At 40.0% G+C, this 19,030-nt stretch overlaps 1 protein-coding gene across 1 annotated transcript in view; it reads left to right on the top strand.

Annotated features, from left to right (window-relative positions):
- Window positions 1-2,571: 2,571 nt before the first annotated feature.
- Window positions 2,572-19,030, top strand: part of GALNT7 (polypeptide N-acetylgalactosaminyltransferase 7) — a 42,087-nt gene continuing 25,628 nt past the window's right edge. The window contains exons 1-2 of the mRNA XM_085311320.1: window positions 2,572-2,634; window positions 2,838-3,295. Coding sequence (XP_085167446.1) covers window positions 2,572-2,634; window positions 2,838-3,295 — 521 coding nt within the window. The remainder of the gene's footprint in view (window positions 2,635-2,837; window positions 3,296-19,030) is intronic.

The following is a 19,030-nucleotide window of genomic DNA, read 5'->3' as shown; positions in this document are numbered from 1 at the left end:
GAATTGATTGTGTGTGTATGTGTGTATGGTTGGGCGTTTGTATAATTTTTTTTTATGTTCTACACAGCGCTTTCCCAGGTCTACAAAAATGAAATATATTTAGTGTCTTGGAGAGAACAGTAAATGAATGTATTTCAGTGTAAATTGTACCTAGCAGTAACAATGAGGCTAGATGAAATGCAAGATAAGTCATAGCTCTGATGAGAGCAAAGCAAACGAGAAATTACTTTGAGTAGCGTTATACTTCAGCCAGAGAAATGGCTAAGTGGAAGCTCATAACTACTGTTTGATTAGGTGGCGGGAGTGGAATGAAAGGATATCTAATCCTATGTGGACTAAGAGCGTAAGAAATTCCTGCCTGAGGCAGACCAGTGACCCATGCAGCCCAGTACGCTGCCTCTGACAGAGGCACTGGGACGCAGATGCAAGCCGGCCGCTGCCTGTGCCTCTTCCCTATGTGCTCTTCCAGCATCCACAGTGGTGAGTAAGAGTTGTTGAGAAAGCAGATCCTTGCCCGGTCGTTTTGCAGTCCACTTACGGGGCTGTCATCTGTGACTGCGCCTCATCCCTTGTTCCGCAGCTGGTGTCGTCTCTCTCCACAGCCTCCAGCGCGGCACGTTCGAGGAGCTCACTGCCTGTGCAAGGAATTTTTTGTGGTGTTTTTTCTTCTGTTTTGAAACAATCTCCTACGAATTTTGTTAAGTGCTTCTGGCTCTTGTATTTAGGGTAAACAGTGGTTTTGCATTTGATTTGTCTACCTCCTTCATGATTTTGTGAACTTCAGTCATATCCCCCCACAGCCTTCGCCTCTCCAAATCAGAGTCGCAGCCTTTCTGGTCTTTYGTCACACGGCACCTGTCCACCTCCTCCTTCGTTCTGGTTGCCCTTCTGTGTACCTTCTCTAATCCCAATGTGTCCTCTTGAGATGTGGAGAGCAGAGATGAACTGCTGCCAAAGATGCAAATGCATCAATTTTATGCAGTCAAAATGACACTCTGCTTTCAGCATCCTTCCTGATGATGCCCAACATCATTTTGTTGGCTGTTTTAGCTGTCACTGCACTTTGAGCTAGCAATTATATGGGAGTTTGTAAGCAGTTAAGTGTTCAATAGTGTTAGCAATATTCACACCACTGAGCGCTGAAGCCTTCCTTTTGATTCCTAGTGAGTAGCAAATGTGAGATGATATTCCTTTTACAAGTCCTCTTTAGGACTTTATTTAGATACTCCGAAGCCTCTTACCTCCCTGAAAAGCGTGTTGTTTTGTGTGCTCAGATYTGTCCCTTTCTTCTGCTGGCTTTTCAGAATTCCTTAAAAAACAGCAGTGATGGAAGAATGGCAGAATAGTTTAACAGCTCTGCATTTTGTGTATCTTTCCTGTTTGAACTGCAAGAAACAGAGAGGTCAAAATGTTTCTTGAATAAAATGAATTATTTTGAATTGAAGTCAGTCTGACTCCAGTTGTTTTCATGTTGATCTAGGTATATTTTATAGTGGACTTTTTTTCTGAAATTTATTATACAGAATGGTATATGTGGAAAATACTGTGATGCAGTAATATGTATCACATGATTTAGTTACACACGGACGTGAGTCAGCTATGCGCCCTCGCTGCAGTGAAGGCAAACTGCATAAGGGGCTACATTAGCAAGAGCTAAGCCATCCAGTCAAGGGAAGTGATCTGGTTTCCTTTACATAGCATTAGTGAGCCCACATCTGGAGTACTGTGTCCTGTTTTTTCTCCCGTTCTGCCCAATGCAATAGAGATGTTAGCAAATGGAGAGCAAAAACTTGTTAAGATATTTTGCAGACTGGTGCACATGATGCTTCTGGAAAGGCTGGGGAAGCGAGGCTTGTTTTGCCTGGAGAAGAAAAGTTTAATGGGGAATCCAATTACAGTGTTCCACTATCAAAAGAGAGGTTACAGAGAAAATGGAAATAAACTTTTTTCAGAGGTGTACAGTGAGAGGACAGGAGGCAGTCATGAGAAGACATGATGGGGAAACTTCTGACTGGGTATAAGGAAAAATATTTTCACTGTGAGACTGATTAAGCACTGAAGCAGGTTATCCAGAGAACTTGGAGACTTAAAAAAATTTGGCTGGACAAGACTCTGAGCAAGCTGAGCTAACTTTGAAGCTAGCCTTGCTTTGAGCGGGTTGGAATAGATTACTTCACCCAATCTAAATCTTTTTCTTTGATTCTGGGTTTGAAAATAGATAGTGAGGCATTGCTAAAATGTCAGCGTTGTTAGCTCACGCTGAAATCTGTACAGAACATCTGTCCCATTTACAAATGGATAATTTTAGCTGAAAACCTACATTTTCAGCAATGTTTTCCAGTTGTCCTAGGTTCTTGACATTCTTAGTGGCACATACTAACTCAATAAGCTGCTTTTCAAAACAGTGGGCAAGAGGTAGTTCTTTGATAACTTCCTTGAGCATTACGACATCCAGGTGTAAAATATCACTCTAGTTCATTTGCAAGAAGTAAATCAGGCTTAAATGTGCTTGTAAGTACTGGGTGGTGTTTGGTGTGCAGCCTGAACTGTGTTTAAGTTATTATATCCTGCATGGATATTTGGTCTTCAGGAATGCTTTGGGCTTTAGGCCACTTCCAGGACCCACCCACGCAGGTAGGTGTAGATACTAGCAATGATGTTCTTAGGAAAGAGGTAGCTGGCTTTATTAAAAAGTTTGTCACCTTGACAGGGACTTATTCCTTCTTGATTAACATACATTAAGTACTGACTGACTGCCTAAGGTACTGGATTTATAAAATAAAAGGTCATACATTTATATGATCTCTTGCTGTTTCTCTCTGTGTGTGTATATATAGGATGACAAAGAAGCCAACAAACCCATGCCAAACAAAGGAGACCATGGACTAGGAAATGAGAAGTTCAAACCCGTGGTACCTTGGCCTCATGTTGAAGGTGTGGAAGTGGACTTGGAATCCATACGAAGAAAAAATAAGGCCAAAAATGAACTAGAACATCATGCTGGTGGTGATAACAATCAGCAAAACATCATCCAGAGGCAGTATCTCACATTTAAGCCTCAGACATTTGTATACCGAGATCCTGTTTTACGACCTGGAGTCCTTGGTAATTTTGAACCCAAAGAGCCTGAGCCTCATGGAGTTGTTGGTGGCCCTGGAGAGGAAGCAAAGCCATATGTTTTAGGACCAGATTACAAAGAATCCATTCAAGCCAGCATTAAGGAGTTTGGTTTTAATATGGTGGCAAGTGATATGATCTCACTAGATCGGAGCGTTAATGACTTGCGTCATGAAGAGTAAGCAGACTTTTTGTTTTATTTTAGTCCTGTTTTCATGTGATTTGATTATTTTCTTTCCATAGATCTTAATCAGTGCTTAAAATAATATTATTAATTAGACTAAATATGTAAGGCCTCTTGTCTTGGCAGGCAAGAGTGCTGTACTATACCAAATGTTTCCATATTTTATTCTTAATGCTGTTCCCATTAATCCTTTCATAAATACTTAATCTGTATTGATTTTCCTCTGAAGTCATCCCTTTTAGTATCTAATTGCACATATTTGGATGTTCTAGGTCAAACCACAGTCTTCATTGTCTTACCTTTTTTTTAATCTATAACTTCTTAAGATTTGTTTTTAAGTAAGAATGCTTTTTTTCTTTAYTATTCCATGCAGAAGTTGATATACTACAGTTAATTTAAATTTGAGGTTCACCCCAGCACTTAAGAAAACAAACAAAAAAACCCTATAACACAAAATCCCTCAAAAAGGAAAAGAGAAAGAACTGAAATGAAAGGGTATTATTCCCCCCAAATAGCTCTGCTTAACTGCCTGCGTTAAGAGAAGTATAGATCTGCCATCGGGGCAGAATTTGGAGCTGATGGCAGAGTAAGCTCCTAACAGTTTCACACTGTGTTTGTCATAAACAAGAAAACAGTCTTGGAAAATGAATCTTTTACTTGATTTTGGAGAGGGGGATCTGCTTTGAGGTGGGGGAATTTTGGAAAGATACTTGCGTTTACCCGAGGAGTATGATCACTAACAGGTTTACACAGTGTCTTCTCGTCCTTAAGATACCTGCTAGAGCTACATTTGCTCCCGGGCTAGTCTGCATTTGATACAATTTTCCATGATGAATCTCAAAGAAAAGTCTCTGAGCAAACTGATTGATTGGTTTTGGTATTACTGTTTTGCATTGGAGGGGCAACAGAGGGCTATGTGAATTTAAATACAAAAGGAGGTACTTGCCCGCTTTCTCTTTCCTCTCCCCCCTCGCTGTGGAGCTGTGCCAATGCCTGGATGGCGTGTTTCCAGCTGTGGCAGTAGATGTTTGGTTGGTCAGTGGTTGCWTGCTGTAACTCTGCGGTGGCCTTCTCTAATGAGTGTTTTTCCATTTCGTGAGGTTGGGCAGGACTGGCCAGCTGGCAGTCCGACCCGTGCTTCTGTGTGTGGTGTTGCTGGAATTTACTACCTGCTATGTGCTTGCTAAAAATGAGTGTAATACAGAGAGAGTACTGCATTTCCCTTCCTTCATGCCACGTTCCTCAGGTGAGTTACTACAGGTGTTTCCATCCGCTTGCAGTTTGAGGACAGAACTGAGTATATCGGCTGCGAGTAGCAAGGTGTTGGGTGTCCTGAAGTTCACTTTCAGTTCCTTCCTTCACTGAGGCCAGCAGTTGGACCTCTGTGCTGGAGAGGTTTTCTGAAGGGGAAGAAATAATCTCAGTAGTCTGCCCTGGATTYCTTTTAGGAGGTTATTCCCTAGATACTGCTCCATCTGCTGAGGTATTTGCAGCCGCTGCAGCCTCTTTGTAAGAGATGAATGGACTAAGAAAATTTGCAAAGGAAAGCTATTTCCTCTTGAGGTGCTGTGATTTGCTGAGCAGGGTGAAGCTGACATCAGAGTTAGTTAGCAGAGTTCATCTAGGGTCTGGCTTCCCTAGAGAGAAGAGGAGGGAGGTGGAAGCATGTTCCCCTCCTAGTTCTYGTCTCTGCAAGGACAGCAAGGCTGAAATGGCAACATGGTTTATGAAGATGGAACTGGACTGCCTGTATCCTGGCTATTAACCACATCTCTGGCAGCAAAACTCAATTATTTCCTCCCCTCCCTTTCTCCCAAGGTGCAGGTGGAGCGGATCAGAGAGCTGCCAGATAGTTCCAGATCCATAATTTCCTGAAATATTTTTGGCATAGTCTCTGAGTTTATCTTTACTGCTGATCTAGAGGACAGTTATAGAGAGAAATTCCTTCGAAAGAATTGAGTAAGTATTTTGCAAACTTGCAGGAACAGGAAGGGCAGGCAGCTATGTGACTAAGCAAGCCAAAAAGATGAGCTGARGAACCCACTGTTTCCTCCCACAGAACATTTGCAGATGTGTCTTCCATGGGGATTAAAGACAGTAGCTCAAGTAAAAGTTAGGCTTTAATACTGTAAACAAGCAAACAAAACACTAGAAGCAACATTAAGAAAACAATCTCTCAGGCAACATTATATCAAATGTTTTGTGTGTTGTCTGCTTGAGATGTTTGCAATTGCCCTAAATAGGTTAAAGCTTTATGGCTTTCACATGCCTCCTGGGAAAGGCAGAAGAAAGGAAGAGCAACCTGTGATTGGCTGATACTGCTATCGGCTTCCAGGCATCAACGTACTCGCTGTCTTGCTCCTCTCCCTGATACTGCGGAGAAATGCAGCAGCCTGTGTTTGGGGGGAGCCAGCAGATAGCAGATGGGACCCACTATTTATTTTCCTTCCCTTTTCCTCCYACTGATTTCTGTTTGGTAAGTCCAGAAGCCTTTTGCATGGTAAGACTGGTTAGCATTCAGTTTAACCCTACCAAAGAAAATCGTCCTTTCTGGTTGCCAGAATCTTGGCGTTGCTAATTGAGGAAGCTCTCTCAGGCAGAGGCTGGGTTACTCAGGGAGAGGCATTCAAATCCAGGTATACATCACCTCAGCCTTCTCCTTCAGGCATATAAATTCTTAAACATCATCACATCGTCAGTCTCAGCAATCAGATTTGTTCAGAGAAGTATGTCAGGCAGTACAGTATAAGTGAAAAAATACTGTGCAAATGCTCTCTCTCAGCTTAAAAGTCATGTAGCTGTAGGGCTTGTCCATGCTGGAAGGGAAGAGGGAAGAAATACCAATAAAGGAGAGTTCGATCCTGTTATATTTAAATTTATATCTTTAAGTCAGACACATTGCCAAGATGAATTGCCCACTGCATTTGCTGATTGAGTAGGAATGTTACCAGTGGTTCTGAGCACTCTCAGCTGCCTTAAAAAGCCTTAACTCTTGCTGTGCCCTGTAGAGAGGAATAGTGCTGGGTGGCGTGTTGAAGCAGTTTTTCAGGTAGATCAGAATACGTTGCTTTTGCCAGTACTGCATACTCTTGCCTAAGAGCTGTCTACATCTGTTTTGAAGTTGAAGCCAAGCTCTTCCATGGGCATACAATGAATTTGKCTTTGGTTAAATAAAGTCAAGAGCACATAGGAGTAACTAAAAGTCTGTGTRCTCAGAGACATCATCTCATTTCAGCCTTTCAGCACTCTGCAGAGGGGCTATAAGGGAAATTTAAACTGGTTCAGATCAGAGCATTACTGGTTTCTCACCTTACTTCTAGCTGCAGAGAATTTGGAGCAAGTTTATCACGCCCTATCCAAAACCTCTATGTAGTTTTTTAAAGAAAGCTTTTTCTTGATACATGATGATTTTGTCTGGTTTGGGACTTTTTTTTTTTTATTATTGTGCAGGTAGATGGTAGCCTTTTATTTCTCAGAGCCATCAGATATATTGCATTTTACTAAGCTGGGGTCTACGTAGAGATGTAGCTGATGTGGAAACAGAGAGATGAAGTTTGTGGATGATCTTAGATTCAAGATAAACACTCCATGCTAGGGAAATGAAAAATAGACTGGGGTTAGTTAGTCCATTAAAAAATGGACTTGGGTTTCTTGAGCCAGGAATTGCAACAGTATCGTCATGCTTCATAGACTTTTCCCTGTGCACTGGCTTGTGTTTTAAGTGTGTGTATCCTTTTGGAATTCATGGCATCCTGAGTCGATGAGTTCTCTTTTTCCAGGCTGAAGAATGTGGTGTTTTGTTTAATCTCTCCTCATGGGTATTGTCATGTACCTCTGTTACTCTGCCACCCTCCATCACAGCCTTGCTATTTCTGCTGAACTCTCCAAGGCTGRGTGACTGGATGTTGTATTCCAACTGAAGGAGTATCGCAGATATCTACACAAAGCCATTGCATAAATGTGTTCCTYTCCCTTATTATTCCTACCATTCTCTTTGCCCTTTGATCAGCTCTGAGCTAAAATGTTCTTTTGACTCCAAGATTTTTGAGTGATAATAACATTTAAGTTCTATCACTGAATATGTAGAGTAAGTTTGTTCYGATACTCCTTATACATTAAATTTGCACTCATGATGAGCTCTCCTGCCAGTTGATTACCTGGTTAGTGTCCTTGAATCATTCTGCAGCTTTTTACAGTCATTTTAAGCACACCTACCAAGACTGTTTTCATATTGTTCACGAATGACCTGGAAGAGGGGGTAGACAGCTGGGATCCCAGCACAGATGCTTTTGTGCTGCAGTCACAGACGCCTTTCAATGTAAAAATCRTGTACTTATTCCTATTTCTTAAGTTGTTATTAATAGAAGAGAAAGTCTTCCATCTTATCCCACCATACTTTGATTTCTTTACAAGCAAAGTTCTTTGGGAAAGAACCTTGTCAAAGGCTTTTTAGAAATTCAGTTACTCTATTAATAGACTTACCCTTGTCCATATCCTTTTTGATTCCTTCAGAAGATTGTAATAGGCTTCTGTGGCATGGCTTTCCTCCACAACAGCTATTTCTGTGGTTTACTAATTCTGTTCTTTGTTATAGCTTCTATTCAGCACAGACATCAGACTTAGTAGTGTGCAATTTTTKGGGTCCCCAGGGCCCTTTTATAAAAATTGATGTCATATTTTCCTCCTTACATTCTTTCGATAACAAGGCTGGTGTCAGCAGTAGTTACATGCTACAACAGTTTGTCAATTTGTGTTGCATTCTTCTAGAGATACTGGGTGTATAAAAAAAGAAAAAAGCAATTAGACTGTTCATAGCAAAAAAAATACAATAAAAGCTAGCGTACAGATATCATCTGTTATCTCCATATTACAAAGCCCCTAAACTTTAGATAGCTGAAGACAGGAGCATATACTGGGGACATATTGCTGTATGCTTGCCCTGGTCTTCCCTATGTATGTGGTACTGGTCATTGTTAATAGTTCAATGGAAATAATTAATTTAGGTTTCTTGCTGTAACTTTACCTTTGAAGTGGTCTTTTTTCATTTGGATCATCTATCAGCCCAACAGACTTCCTGGCAGGTGTCCTGCTTCTGATGTTTGAAAAATATTTCAATAGCAGCTTTTATACCTCGGTACATTATTTCTCAAGCTTTTTTTCATCTACTTTATTGTTTACATTCAGTTTGCCTGAATTAGTATTCATTTTTATTTTCCTTTTTTTGGACATCACCCAGTGTGTTTGAAGAATGTCTTTTTACTCCTAACAGCATCTGGTTTTTGATCATGCTGACTTTCCTAGTTCCTTTTTAGCATGTGATTTTTATTATTATTATTATTTTCTATGATTAATGGTAAAAACTTGCTCTCAGTTTCTACTGTGATGTCTTTCAAAAAAACTCTGTGCTGCCTGAAAGCATTTTATCCTTGCTCTTTCTTTTTAACAAACCTGCTCACTTCTGTATAGTTCCTCTTTTCAAAAGCAGGTGTTACTAGGACACCTCTTTTTGGTGTTGGAACTTGGTTCTGCTCTGGCTGTAACTACAGAGTGTCTTCTCAACCATTGTGTCTTTAACTGACTTCCACATACTGCTGAAGACCAAAAAACTTGTTTCTTCTCTCGTGGGTTTCTTCTGCTTGCTGCTCCTTGGAAACACCAACTAATGGTGCCTAAAACATTCGTCTGTGGAGTACAGTTTATATTTACTATGTCTCTTGGGAAAGCGGAAGTCTCCTGCTTATGTTTTTCTGTGCTCTCAAGTGCTTTGATTCCTCCGTACATATCAGTGCTGCTGTCCCAGCCCTGGATGGCAGCGCTTCTGCTCAGCTGTATCTGTAGCTTCCTCTTGCCTGCATGCTAAAAGGTCCCTGTAGGATTTTAGCTGCAGTAATCTCCKTATGATTTATTTTAGAGAAGGCAGTCCTTCCTGGAAAAAGTTAATTAATTCCAAAAATTTCCCCATGTACTCATGAATTTAAAGTACACTGTTCTACACCATTTTCTCAACCAGGTGCTGAAGCTCTTCTTTTTTCACCATTGTAATTTGGTAAATCCAGATATTCTCTCCCCCTCTGCATCTGGAAACCAAAAAAAAAAAAAAAACTTGTCTGTGTCCTCTTGATCTTGTGACTCRGGATGTGAGATGCTGAGCAAGTCCTTGAGCCAGGGCCCTGCTCTATTTCTTCCAATCTGTTTTATTACTTTGTATGATAAAGCTAAAGGAATGACAAAACAGGCACAGTGCTGRCCAAAGAGGCTGAGACGTTAGGAGCTGAGGGCAAAAGCATAAATGAAGAGACCTGTTCTTGTGAGATCAGCCCTCCAATTCAGCAGGCTGAATTGCTTGCTTGCATGAAGGCTGTAGTTAACTGTCACGTCAAATCAATGAAATATATTCTTTCTTAAGTTCTCATGGAAGGCATTAGTTCTGCTCTGTGGTTATCTAAGCAGAAACCGCTGTATAATATTCTCACTGTATTTGAAAGAACTCAGTACAAATCCCAGTGTTAAATGCTTTCTCTGTGCGTCAGCCTCATTCTGACCAGGATGAGTCAAGCTGCATTTTGCTTATTACATCCTTCCCTTAAATGCATCCTTGCAGGAGGTAGCTTTATGCTTTTTATTGCCAGGGGCTATCATGAGCAGCTGGATTGTTGGGGGAAAAGGTGCTTTTTGGAGTTAGCAGTTTCTTCATGGTCAGGCGTGATGTGCCCTTCATAAGACCATACTGGCTCTTCCCAGTCACCTTCTTGTCCTTGATGTGCTTGGGAACAGCTTCCAGCAGGATGTATTCCATTATCTTCCCAGGGACTGAGGTTAGACTGGCCACCCTCTATATCTCTGGGTCCTCCCTCTTGCCCTTCTGAAGGTTGGCGTGGTATTTGCCTTTTCCAGTCTTCAGGAACCTCCCACAAGCACCAGGATCTTTCAAAAATGATAGTCAGTGACCTCGGTGATGTCACCAAGCTCCCTCAGCACCCTCCAGTGCAGCCCATCTCATCCCGTGGACTTGTGCCTATCCAGTTTGTGGTGTACGGCCAGCTGGAGTGGTCCCTAAYGCAATTTTCCTCTAGAGCAGATATTGCTTCAGTTCTGCAGAATTTGCTGCTGGATTCAGAGACCTGTGAGGTGTGACAGCAGACCTTGCCAGTAAAGACCAAAGGAAATAAGATGTTGAGTATCTCTGTCTTTTGTGTCTGTTGACATTAGGTCCCACCTCATTCAGCAATGAATCTGCATTTTCATTGTTTTTCCTTTTGTCTATAAACCTTCCTGTTGGTCTTTCTGTTTCTTTCCAATTTCAAATGCACCTGTGCTTTGCCCTCCTGAATGCTATCTGCATTTGCTCAAGCAATATTTCTGTATTTCTGCTAGGTAGCCTATCCCCAATTCTGCCTTTCCCATCCTTCCTTTTTTGCATTTGAACTGAGTTGGGAGTTTCCCTTTCAGCCTTTCAGGATTTCTGCCATGCCCCTGTGGCTTCCTGCACAGGCTATTCCTGTGTTTGGAGGAGGCTGGCATGGAAGATCCAGCCTTTCCTGGGCCCCTTTGGGAAAGGTGAAATCATGAGCTTGTCATGGCAGGTGTTGGGAAATGTTTTAATAATGGATTTCCCTATTAAAAAAAAAAAAATATTGTGTGTGGGGGGGGGCAGTCAAAAAGGGAGGTGAAACTGCCTGAGGACAGACGTTGATGAATACTTCATGTGAAACTCTGAGAAGAGGCAGTATGGTGCGTGGTCCATGTCAAGAACTGGACCTGGCTACACAAGACCAAAAAAGCAATGTGACTTGTTCTGGAGAATCTCTATTTCCCCTCCCCCGTGCCCCCCCCCAAAAAAAAAAAAAAAAAAAAAAAAAAAAAAAAAAAAAAAAGAGAGAAAGAAAGGGAAAAAAATGCATTAGTTGCAATAGTTTCTTTGTGATTTCTTTTCTCTCAGAAACATTAGGAAAAAATACATGTTTCCTTTTTGAAATCTTGTTACTTTGGAACAGCCCCCCTCCACATCTGCTTTTCCCATGTGTATGTTTGGCTAGGCTTAGATCATTTGGTTGTTTCATATTGCACTTTGGGTTGAAATTTAAGTCAAGAAGCATTCTCTTAAAGTATATCACAAGCGATGTTCTGTGAAACTCCCTGTCTATCCTGTTAACTAAATTACATTATTTTAGAGCCCTTAAGCTAGGGATGTTCACACTGGTGATCAAATTTTATTCCAGGATAATTAACTGTGTTGGCTGTAAGAAAGGATCAGTATTCAGCATGTTTTGCTAAAACTTGATATGCTGCTGTTATTCAACCAATAGAAGATTTGCTTACAAGTTACTTTCATTGACGCAGAGGGTTTTAGTATTACAATTCTATCTGTGCTAGATTTTTTGACAGCCTCTTTTGACGAATGTTGCAAGAATTTTATCCTGACTAGTTTGACTGGGAGAGGAAACATCCTGACTCTCTATGACTGCTTATGACATGAGACAAATTAACCTGTTCCTCATTTTTTGCGATATCTGTAGTGTTGGCCGTATTGTACGTAACCCAGATACTTCAGGCTGCAGGCAGATCGGAAGGTTCTGCACCAGTCTGACCACAGCGTTTCTAGTGTGGTTTACTGGCAAGAGCTCCATTTCGTAAGCTGCTATTTAAAAGCTGTGAATTGACACTAGCTATTTTGCTGCTTTTTTGTGGCATATCCTACTACCCGCTTTATTTTTGTGGCAAGATGTGGTGTGCATTTTCCGGCAGTGGTTTGTGTTGTTCTGGTGGAAGTACTAGAGAGTACACTAGAGAGTAATTTTATGTGAGAAAACTGCAGTCTTTACACCAGCACGATCTAGAATTTTAACTGCATCACCCACACATATCTGTCAGTCTGATTGTGGCAAAACAAATATTTTAAAATGTTTTTTTTCTTCCATGGAATGTACTTTTGGGGGTTTTCCTTTTAATGACATTATTGCTGTGACAGGGCATGTCCTCTGGACCATACACATTCATACTTGAATAGCTGAATCTGTTGACATAGATAAAGAGTTCATTTTAAACAAAACGACTGGTGATTAAGCTTTTTTCTGAACAGTCTGAAAAAATAACTCCTCCTTGCTTGAGAACAATGTTCCTTGTGTATAGAAGTGTATTTTTGGACAACTATTCTTTTAATCTTGTTTACATTTTACTTTTAAGTTTTACTTTTAAAATGTCGATTGCTTATCATGGTAAAATTGTGTACGGCTCTAAACATAAAATGTTGCCTTATTTTTAAATACTAGGCTGTACCTAATCCAACTGTTGTTGGAAAAATTATAGTTATGCTTCTTACAGCTAGTCTGAATSAGAAGCAGTAATTCATTACAAAGCTTCTGAAAGCCATGTAATCACTCCCAACGTTTTTATAAAACAGTATTTTGATAGTCAAATCAAAAGGGAATGAGAATTGACTTGTTCTTAAAATTACAAATGTAGATTTGAAGGGTTTGGGGTTTTTTTTCTCTCTTTCTCTCTTTCTTTCTCTTTACTACAGCCAAGGATTCTTGCCAAAAATGAAGACTTCTGAGTTTACTTAAATATATACACACATACAGAGCTATGTGTTAGTGTAAGTTATTTTTTTGGTTGTAGTTTGGTGAAGACTGCCCTTTAGTTAGTGCAAGTGTTATTAAAGACATCAAACTGCCGTATCAAGTTTTTAGTGCTGGACTTGAAGGGGAAAAAAAGTCTTTAGTTATAAACAATTACTCAAGATACTAAATAAGGCAGATTAATCTTGGCTACTTATTAGAAATGGATGGTCTTTTTACGGTGGGTGAATAACATGAATTTAATATGTTCTCTGCAGCAGTTAGTTGTCCAGTCAATCATGTCATCACTAAGGAGATCCCATAGAAAAGCTCTGGCGTGGAGCCTGTTTTCTTCAGGAATATGATTAATTGCTTAATTATAGCACTGTACAAATTACATATTTGATACTGCCATATGAAATACCAACAGTAATTACTGAAAGCTTATCTGTGTCCTTGGAAATAGAGCATTAGGGACTTGGTTTCATTTCACATGGTTCCTTGGGAAAAACCTTCTATTCAAGTGTTACAGCACACTGTAACAGTCCTCTGACTAACAAAACTAATTTTTATAGTATGCACATAAATCTTTGTGTGCTTACTGAGGCCTAGGAYTGAGATCAGATGAATTATAGTGGTCAAACTAAATCAAGAAGGCTAGGCTTTTAACTGCAAGTTATCAGCTGCCTTACTATTGGCAAGATTCCTAGAGGGAAAAAAATGTCCTTAAATTGTATTTAGCAATGTATTTGTCAGAGCATCTCCTAGCTTAGAATTCCAGGCATTGCCCTTCGAGGGAAAACAAGCATTTTCTGCTAACTTTTCAGCCCTCAATAGTGAAAACTGTCCTGAAGATAGATCACAGATCACCTGTCCTGAAGATAGGTGTGTTTAATGTTGCCTGCTAGCCTTTTGAGTTTTAAATTTTGACAGATAAATAATTTGCCCTAAGAGTAGAAATAAGTTGTCACAGGCACTGGATAAGGTATCTGCAACTGAATTTACTCACCGATATGCRTGCGGGCTGAAACGAGAGGACTGAGCTCTGAACAGAGCTCCCTATTCAAAAAGACGTGTAGTGCAGCACTTGGAGGTCTCCAGGTGGGGTGTATTCGAGTCCTGCCTTAAACCTTGCTGTTGGAGCAGTCGGGAGGGAGCAGAAGGATGAGCTGTTTCCTGTAGCTGTCCACGTGACCTTCCAACCACRGTCCTTGTTCGTATAAATTTGGGGGCAAGTGGAGGAAGCAGCTGTCAAATGCATTGTAGTCTGAACGCAAAACCAAAAAAAAAATAGAATAACGTGTGCTCTGTCATGTTTCTTTTACCAGGACTTACTATGTTAAAGCATTTAAATAAATTTACATGGTATAAATTGTAATTCAGTACTGAGCATGGACAGGARCTTCGGGGTTTAATACCTATTGAGCGAGGCACGGTAGAAATATTAGACATTTCCTTGGGACTGAACCCACTACCCCAAGAAGTTTTTTAGCCTTTCATTGCTTATATTAGGTAAAACCTGCTGGTGGTTGATAAATCCAGTTATGCACATCTATGATTCTTTTGAGTTGTACATAGGCAAATGCTTCGAGTAGTAACTTCCTAAACAGTGCTTGGCTAGTAGGAGAAATAACAAGAATTGCCGTATACATTGAGTTTTTAGCATTTCATCAATATTTTCTGACAATTTATTTAAGCTCTGTTAGTGCTAGAGCAGCTCAAAGTTTGAGAAAAGTATGAGCACTACAAAGCAGTTATCAGCAGGTGGTGTAATAATCTCAAACCACTAAAAACGTGAAATACAGCTTAAAATACAATTTAAAATTGTGAACAGTTTTATATTAATGCAAAGGAGAGCTTATCATTTTAATGTCTTAATTACACATTCAGGAAGACTTGATAATATAAATGCTAGATTGAAACCTTCAGCTTTTTACTGATTCAGGGCTCAGCTTGAAACAGAACTGATTAGCGCTTCTTAGGACTTGTCTGCTGGAGCACTTAGAGCAATTCAGCGGCAATGATGGCAACCTGCTGTCTCAGAGAAATCTGTGCTGTTGCGTTTTGGTCTGAGTACGCAAATAYCGTGCTTTAATATTAGGGACAAAACCCGGAGAGAGACCTGAGGYGCCTTTGGTAAATGCGATGCTAGCTCGATATCTGACCCGAGGAAGATAGTCTCAGGAAGGAAGGTTGGTTGTGRCTGCGTACTGTTTTACTGTTCCCTAGCATTTATGTGCTCGTATACTAGGGAATTTAGAAATTCAAGATTATACGATAAACACTTCAGCTCAAGATCTCAAATTGCCCTCTGAGTACAAGTATCTATCTGATTAGAGCTGCCTCGTTTACATGACTGTCGTGGTGCTGTCATTGCTCCGTTCTTGCATTTTTGCTTGATGGCTGGAGTACTCTTCCAGGAGCAGCAGCCTATAGTTCGGGCTTTTTTAGTCTGAGGAAATTTGAGCCTACATCTGCCATGGAGGTGATTGCTAACAGAGGGGCTGTGCAGTCGGGCAGTCCTTGGACTGTGCACTCACGATCAGGTTTGCAGGGCCAAAAAGAGGTCAACAGGAGCAAGCCAAAGTCGAGGGCCTCATGCCTGGGATACGTTAATTGGACAAGCAGAAATTTCTTTGGGCAAGGCACGCTTTGATCCCTATCTCCAGCTTCTCGTGCAGAGGCTTATGGGGTGCTCTCCCGCGGTGACCGGCGCACGATTTCAGCTGCAGTCCAGGGAAAGGGACCCTGGTGTGAGGCAGTCCCTGGGAGTACTGCACTCTCGTGGGCTGGAGAGGGAGAAGGAACATTTTATATGCAAACTAACAGTCAGAAGTAGTGTTGCTCGTTTTCTCTACTACATGGCTRCTGTTCCCTTGAAAGGTCTCCTCTTGTTCCTGCGAGGCGTCGATCTGTGGCTTTGCTCAGTAATACCAGTTTTTATTTGCGGACGGGTCTGAAACTATTGACTCATTTCCCTTAGGATCTGCTCTCTAGAAGGAAGGAGGCTAAAGGAGCTCTGCGCTTCCCTGCGGAGTTGCTTTGCTGCTGGTCTTTCCCAGATGCGTACGCTTCAGCTTGTTCTTGTTCCATACGTTAAATGGTTGCAGGGTCGGGAAACGTGTCTAGTGGCAACATCAGCTTGTGTTTGCTGCTCCCTTTCCTGCATTTCTCTTGCAACGTGCTGTCCTCTCAGATGGACTGATAAYAATTCAAAATGTATGTGTGTATTTGTTTTGTTTCTGGATTTTTTTTTAAAGCTTATTTTCACTGATTTGGTTCGCATATCACCACAGTTGTCATCCTGATGCATCRGAAGGCGTACCATGCTACAGTACGTGGGCAGGAGAGGGTATCTAGAAGAGTTAGAAGTTGAAAGACATTAAATCGCCTGTTACAGCCTCCTTTGTACTTTGAAACCATTTCCCCGTGCCAGTTTTAGATGGCTGCAGCTTTTGCCTGAATAGTCACTGGACTGCTGTATCTGCTTGATCCTATCTTTCAAAACTGAAACACCAGAGCTGCAAACTTAGGCTTTTTATTTTCCTTTCAGGACTCTACAATTTATAGATAAACTAACAGTGTAAAATTCGACTTCAAATACAAGAAAAATCCATGCATGGTTGCCTGGTATTTATTTTACTAACCACTGGATGTCACTGCTGCTCCACAGACAGGTTCTTCCCAGCTTCCTTTTTCTGTGGATTTGAAGAAAAAGGAGTGGAGGCTCTTGGTTTTGGCACCCAAATAATTGAATAAAGTTCACGTTTCTTGGAAAAATTGCCAAAGAGCTTAAAATACACATTAACTGCATATATTTAGACCTACTACTGTGTTTCAAACTTCTAATTCTTAATGCAAGCTAAGAGATGGGATTTGTATATACAAATTGTTGTAGTCTGTTGCTGCTTAAGGGCTTGATGATGAGTCAGTATGTTGACTGTCCAAGAAGTGAAATCAAACCTCTGGAAAAGGCTAAAATTATGATCTTACTAGAAGTATAAATGTAGTGTTATGGCTTGCAAGTGGCACATTTAGCCAGACATGATTTTTCAAGTTTAAAAAGTAAAATGTGCTGACAGGTCTGCAGGAATTAAATTGGATATGTAGCAAAAAAAAAAAAAAAAAAAAAAAAAAAAAAAAAAAAAAAAAAAAAAGTATAGATATATATACATACCTCTATTTTTTATGTTTTAAACAGTATATTAAATACAGAGCAAAAATGTTTTCAAATTGCTTTTAAATTGCAAACAGATGTTTTGTAGTACTCAAGCTTTTGTAATCAGTTGGGGTTTTTTTAATTATGTTAAGCTACTTAGTATCTTTCTGTTCTTATGCCATTAACCATTTTATTCCTAAATATTATTTACCTACAGGAAGAGGAAAAAGCAAGCAAGCAAAATGCTTTGGTTTGTTTGTAGCATTTGCTTTGTTTCTTTTGTCTGTTGAAATGAAAATGTTTTGTCAATTTGAAATGCAATCGTTGACTTTTTAATTGGAGAGCAAAAAAGTTTCTCATCTAAACTTCTGGCGATGGAGGTCAACAGCGCAACGCAGCCTGTGTCAGATACTGCCTTCTCCCTTGAGGCAAATGTACTGTTACTCTCTGCTGTCTTTCCAAGGAGTTTTTGACTGGCCTTCAGCTAATGTTCCAGTTTAGCATAAAAAAATTACCTCTTCATCATGCACTCTCATGTAACTAAATCACCAAACTTAATTGACAAGAATATATATGTAAAACAGAATGCAGTTCTGTTTTTAATCTGTTACTAAWCACACAGTGGAAAAAATGTCCTACAGCAACTGACTTGACGCACCTAGATAGCGTACCCATTTTATCTCTGCAAAGAGCTGATAGTTGTCAACAGCTTAAATGCTTGTGCTGCGAACTGAAGTATTACAATTTGAAACCAGCTGAGATCTTTGGAGAAGGATTTATGAAAGGAATGCATTAGTGGGCTGAACTGTGCAGTTTAAAAAGTCAGTCTAGCACTTGCCCGTTCGTAGTTTATAAATATGATTAGCTGCAGCGAGTTCAGGTACAGAAACAATCGAGATGGAGGATCTTAGACTCAGTAGACCATGACTATAGAGGTCATGCCATTTTAGAGGTTGCTTACATCAATCCTGATTAAAAAGGAAAATGCCCTATCATTAGTTAGGTCTCAACTCTAATGCTTTTTTATTCTCTAATTTTCATTTTCCATAGGAACAAAATTAATACTATGTTTCTACCAATTTTATTTTTTTTCCAGTAGGTGAAGAATTGATGTTGTTACATTATTATAAGTGAAATTCTTCCTTCTTGACCAAAGAAGTGCTGCTTAAATACCTATAGATATCTGTTAATTTTTTTTGAGGTTTGACTTTATTTTCAGAATATTTTTCTTCTCAAGCACAGGAATGATTCTTTGCAGTTAAGCTTTTTGTTGTATGGAGAGAAATATAAATATGGAGGTTTGAGCATCTGTATGTTTTGATGGCTGCAGTTATCAAGAACAATATTGTAAGACAGGTATATCTGAAAAGCCAGATTCTGTCTAGTGGAGACTTTACTTGCTGGCAGAGTAATAAACTCCTTAATCTTTTGCCCACTGAAATTAAAAGCAGTATGTGTCTCTGTTCTGTAATAGGAATTGTATTGTTGTATGTGGAAAGGGGGGCTGGTGACCAGATAGAAAAATTTCCAGTTAACAAACTACCTAGCCTGGCTGTAACTGGGGGAGATTGTTCAGTCCTATTTAAGTACACAATTGGGAAAATGGGCATTGTAATTGCAAATGAAATGTGTTGTTGATAAACATGATTTAATGAATGTTGGAAAGTGTGGATTGGATTACTCATACATACTGCTTGTTTCTAAATCATCTGTAATCTCCCAGGAAAAAAAGATCTGAATCTTTTTGGGTATTTCATGAGAAAAACTGTAGTACGCATCAGTGGATGAAAAAACAAGCCAAGTATGAGGATATGTAAGGAGTGAAAAACAAAAGAAGTAAATGACTATGCCATTATGTGCATTTAATGACATGTCTTTGTGTAGAGTATTTGGTTCTTGTGATATAGAGTGCTATCTGTATAACATCGATAGCAGAAATAGAAAGGATTCAAAGAGTGACGTTGTTTAGAGAATACACAAAGAGAAGGTTTGAAGCTGTCTTACTTGGATAAT

This window comes from Rhea americana, unplaced genomic scaffold (genome assembly GCF_003343005.1).
Source record: "Rhea americana isolate MKP2758 unplaced genomic scaffold, rheAme1 scaffold_34, whole genome shotgun sequence".
Taxonomy (NCBI): domain Eukaryota; kingdom Metazoa; phylum Chordata; class Aves; order Rheiformes; family Rheidae; genus Rhea; species Rhea americana.
This window is presented reverse-complemented; position numbering and strand designations above follow the sequence as displayed.